The sequence below is a fragment of the Cryptomeria japonica genome, chromosome 3, assembly GCF_030272615.1.
Source record: "Cryptomeria japonica chromosome 3, Sugi_1.0, whole genome shotgun sequence".
Lineage (NCBI taxonomy): Eukaryota > Viridiplantae > Streptophyta > Pinopsida > Cupressales > Cupressaceae > Cryptomeria > Cryptomeria japonica.
The window spans coordinates 691,309,944-691,314,899 of NC_081407.1; the positions used below are offsets into that span (position 1 = coordinate 691,309,944).

A 4,956-nucleotide genomic window follows, 5' to 3' on the forward strand; every position below is an offset into this window, starting at 1 on the left:
TTTTTAAAATAAAGTTAAAGATAATCTTTATCTAGCATAGTCATTTGCTCTTTTTTCTTAAAAAATCAAGATAAAAATCAGTACACACAGCAAATCTCATAAAAAAAAAAAATCTATCTTATAAACAATTAACAATTTTTTTATTTTTTTTAAATTAATCATTTAAAAATAGTCTAAAGTACCATTTCAGAAAACAACAGTCTTATGGTTTTGATAAAAATAATGATGTCATTGTAAAATTATGCCTATCAAAATTATTATTTTATAAGACATGAAACTACTTCCCTCTCTTTTCTTCTACAGCCATGTGTTTCATTGAATGATGTTAGATGTTAGACTAATTTGGAGTCCTGGAATAAAGAAATCTGAAAACCAAATGATTTCCAATCGAAATTACAAACATATTAAAATCCAAAGAGAGTCCACATTACAAACATATTAAAATCCAAAGACAAGCCCACATCATGGAAATCCCATTAACTTTGATTACCTATAGGGATATAGAATCAATGCTAAATATCACTGCTCCGAGATATCATTTACTGAATTTCTTCAAGATCAAAAGGAGGTAGTTCCTCCCAGTTTGGGGACTGGTATGCATTATCTTCCCCCATTATTATGTCATCCATTTGGACATCAAGCTCTTCTGGTGTCCTACATATCAAATTCATTATAGTTCCTGTTACTTCTACTTTAGGAGGAGGAGGAGTAATGGAAGAGTGATGAAAGGCCATTTGCAAGGCATTCAACTCTTCTTTTTCTTCTGCCAATTGGTATGTCAGCTCCAAACAATGCATCTCCAAATCACTTATCAGACCAGCACATCCATTGACAGGATCATGTTTTCGAACACTTGCTTCATATATCATGCTATTCACAGCATCTGATCGTTGCTCTGGTCGAGTATCCTACAGCAAAATACCATGTTAGATATGCATGTTGCAATTGTTGTTTTTTCTCCTTTGATTTACAGTGCAGACTGCAGAGTCATTCCTTAAAGAATAAAAGCAGTGGCAACTTGTCAACCTTAATGGTCTTGGCAATCTTGCTTGCTTTGAATACTTTCATTGTTGTTAAAAAGCTATCAGGATTGGTTGGTGGGAAGTAGGGAGCAAGCAGACATTTCTCTGCACATCTTCTTTTTCTGATCCTGCAAGCTGCACATGAAGATCCAGTCTGTAGCTCTCTTATTGTGCCATCCATCTGCATTGGTTAAACATCATAAATTTCATGTGGGTTTTAAGGTAGATCTAGCCTACAACCAGATGAAAATATAGACATACCCAACAAACAAATTGAAGGAAATTTTGTATATGGGAAAGCTTACCTTGATTGGATCTAGTAAATTAAACAAACTATGGAGAAGATGCGTGTAGTTTACACAAGTGAGTATGCATAATTGGTATATTTTGTGGAAGAAGCCTTGCCCTCTATATGGTATAGAGATTTTGTCAAACGTTTTACATCAAAATAGAGGGAGGAAACCCACTGCCACAACACAGTTTCTAGTAATCTGTTTATGATTTTGTCAATTTGAGCGATGTAAATGTTGAAAATAAGTCATATCTAGATCAACGATGGGCTGGTCAAAGAGGGGCTAGTAGTTCAGTTGGTAGAGCACTCCAGCAGTAAATGGAAGATCATAGGTTTGAGTCCTAACTAGTTCTTATGAGCTGCAGCTTAACATGGGGTATCAGAGCAGGTTAGGAACCCCAAGCCCTACAATGTGAATTAAGAGGGTGTTTAAAAAAGCTACACATGGACCAATGATAGATTGGCTATAGAGAGGCCAGTAGTTCAGTTGATAGAACATTCCAACAACAAATAAAAGATTCTAAATTCAATTCTTAAAATTCCATATGAAAAGGTTGTTCTAAATTCAATTCTTAACATTTTATATGAGAAGAATTTCCACTATAGAAAATTCTCAGATATAATTTATCATATTATACTACAATTTAAACATATCTGTACTTCAAATTTGATTAATAGTTTTATCTCTCATCACAGATCCTTATAAAGTGCCATATTACCATTATTAAGGTTTATGAGCACTAATTATATAGCACTGTAGCAAATTAATAATTGGGTCCCTGTGGGATGTTATGATGTGTAAAGGTGAAAATTATTGTCCATTTTTTCTTATATACATTTTAGATAGTTCAATGTTAGAATCCAATCTTTAAAATATATCAATTCATAAGTTATAGTATATAAGAGTGATTTATACATTGATACATTCTAAAGACTAGATAGCCATTTTCTAATTAGAACAATGTTACCAATATTTGAAAGTTATGATAGTAGTGCTTTATGGTAAACCAAATGAAACAGTATTTGAAGGCCCCAAATTTAAGCATTTGTTGTTTAGTAATGTTAAAGGCAGAAGGATATTTGGGAGGTCAAAGATTAGACTCCTAGCTTACTCTGTTTTGGAGAAATATAGGAAGAATGGGGCTGCTGTTTCTAAAAGGTGAAGTAACTGTTATGAATAAAATCATGGATACAAGCATCTTGCTATAGGGAAAGCCTGAATAGGGAAAGCCTGATGGATACAGGGAGAACATTTTGGGCAGGGAATGAAAGAAAGAGGGTTTTTTTTAAGGTAAAGATTTGAATGTTTTTAAATATGGAATTAAAATTAAATGAAATTATTATCAAATTTATAAATAATTATAAAATTAAATTTAAATGAAATTATTATTAATATTATAAATAATTATAAAGAACAATAAAATTGAAAGGAAAGTTTAGGAAAATAAAGCTATAGAAATATGCACTGTACAAATAAATCAATTGTGAAAGATGTAATATGGGCACTTTAATAAAGACACACATCATATCATAAGTCTCCTAGATTCAAAGACCATATGCTTCCTATCACCACTGTCTATAAACTTCCTGTAACTAGGTTTAGTACATGAAAAATTATCAGATGCATATTTTACCCAAACAATGATCTTTTTCAGTGCCCAAATCGGAAGTTATAATGCTCAATTTTTAGTCTTGCGAAATCTACCAATTCTGAATCGGGATATCTTGTCCTTTGAGTGACTTTAAATTTAACAATAGTAGATATCAGGATGTTTCTTAAGGAAGAAAAAAAATAAAAAAGTATGGAGACAATAATTGTAAGGTTCATCTTATAATGTGATGGTTAAATGGTGGCATTGTTATTGTGGCAATCAAGGTTCAAATTTCTGTTGGACTATTATGATCATAAAATTTGCGCTCTGATTGATACAATATGCTCACAGATTTGAACTTCAACATTGATATTGCTGACATTCATATCAAATAACTTAGTACTTCAGATTGTATTCTAGACCCCTCTTGTGTTAATGTGCTTGCAAATAGTCAGCCTCTCTGCCCTTACTAGGCTGCTGTTTTCATGGGTCTGAACGATTCATATTAATCATATACATTCATACAGGGAAAGAGGTCCCTCCTCTGTGAGCTAGGTTAAATATCCCTCCTCACCCAGCGAAAAAAGATTATAATATCAAAGTAGTTGATGATTTCATTTTCATGAAGAAGAACACAGTTTAAAATTCTTTAAAGAATATTTTAAGATTAGATGGGATGTTGAACGAATATCTTAGCACTTGTTTCACAGGTGATTTATACTCAGGGAGTGCTACAAGGATGAGGCAAAAAAAACTACCCAGATAGTACTTGAAGTGCTGCAGAAAGTTTGTGGCAGCAGTAATTCCATTAGATCTATGTATAATAGTTTTGACACTTTCAAAGTAACTCCTAAATTTTTTATTTTTTATTTTTAAATTCATAAAATAACAGGAACTTTTAGAACATTATATCAGCTCTTGCTCCAGATTGCAGTAAATGATAGTCACTATACATGCTTGATCTAGCGCTTTAGACCTTACAATTTGACCCTTTTTTTAAAAAAATTGCAGTAGATATGCAGATTTTGGAGATTTATTTCCTGTTGTAACCTATCGACTTAAGAGTAAATTAATGAGATTCCTACTGCAGCTATTATTGTCGATTTGGATATTTTAGTTTGGCGTTTCAAGAGGACTCAATGCCTTTTTACTATGCTATTTGGAATCCTTGTCAGTTTGCAAAGATAAATAGCAATGAGAATCTTATTTCCTGTTGTGTACAATCCATTTTGCAGCATTTAGATATAGTTTTCATTTTCATAATGGTTCTGGTTTGTATATCAGTTGGAAACTTGGAATGGAATTACAAGAGAAAACTTTCCCAGGTGTGGTAAAGAATTACTGCAATTGTCTATATGGGTAAGGGCAAAATTTTGGTAACAGAGACAGCAATTCATTTAATTAGTTGTGTATCCATACATATGGATAGATTTTATTTCCATAATAACTATTCTTTGTAGAGAGTAGAACAGAAAAATGCTACTACAATAAAATCATAAAATCATCTAAACCAAATACTTAATTAAACAGCAAATAATAGTTCATTAAACCCTGTAAACATGCTGATCCCAAACATGAAGGTTAAAAAAACAGAAAAAAGGAAAATTAATATACTGAAAGCTATGGAAAACTTACCTGGTGATCCTCTAAATCTAAAGCAAGTGCAGAGGGGTAGAAAGTTGCTGAGAAAACTCAACTCTTCTGGGATTTGAGGCCTGAGCTATAGAAATCTAATAATATTGAAAATAAGACAGGAATTCAAAGTACTAGTAACACAATTTATTGAATGTGGAAACAGTTAAAAAGTGGAAAATTGGATGCAGTAAACCAAATTTTCTGTTTAAGAAATTCATCTAACCTGGGTAATTGCAGTTTCTATTTTGGTAATTGGATTACCGATATATTTGGTAACTGGATTACCGATATATTTGGTAATTGGATTGCTGATTCATTGGTAATTAGGGGTACTCATTCATTTCCTAATTTGAGTACTGATTCATTTGCTAATTGGGGGTATATTCATTTGATTAATTGGAGTACTGATTCATTT

General features: G+C 32.1%; 1 protein-coding gene across 1 annotated transcript; it reads right to left on the reverse strand.

Annotated features, from left to right (window-relative positions):
* Nucleotides 1–313: 313 nt before the first annotated feature.
* Nucleotides 314–4,712, reverse strand: LOC131034367 (LOB domain-containing protein 25-like). The gene is made up of 3 exons (XM_057965835.2): nucleotides 4,542–4,712; nucleotides 1,027–1,203; nucleotides 314–908 (listed from the first exon to the last, which is right to left on the reverse strand). Exons 2-3 carry the CDS (start codon nucleotides 1,201–1,203, stop codon nucleotides 540–542), a joined length of 546 nt encoding a protein of 181 aa, XP_057821818.1. The 5' UTR covers nucleotides 4,542–4,712; the 3' UTR covers nucleotides 314–539.
* Between the last annotated feature and the right edge of the window lie 244 nt (nucleotides 4,713–4,956).

Coding starts and splice junctions, on each gene's coding strand:
- LOC131034367 (XM_057965835.2), bottom strand. CDS start 1,203: ATGGATGGCACAATAAGAGAGCTACAGACTGGATCTTCATGTGCAGCT. Junction 909..1,026: donor AGATTGCCAAGACCATTAAG/GTTGACAAGTTG, acceptor ATTTTGCTGTAG/GATACTCGACCAGAGCAACG.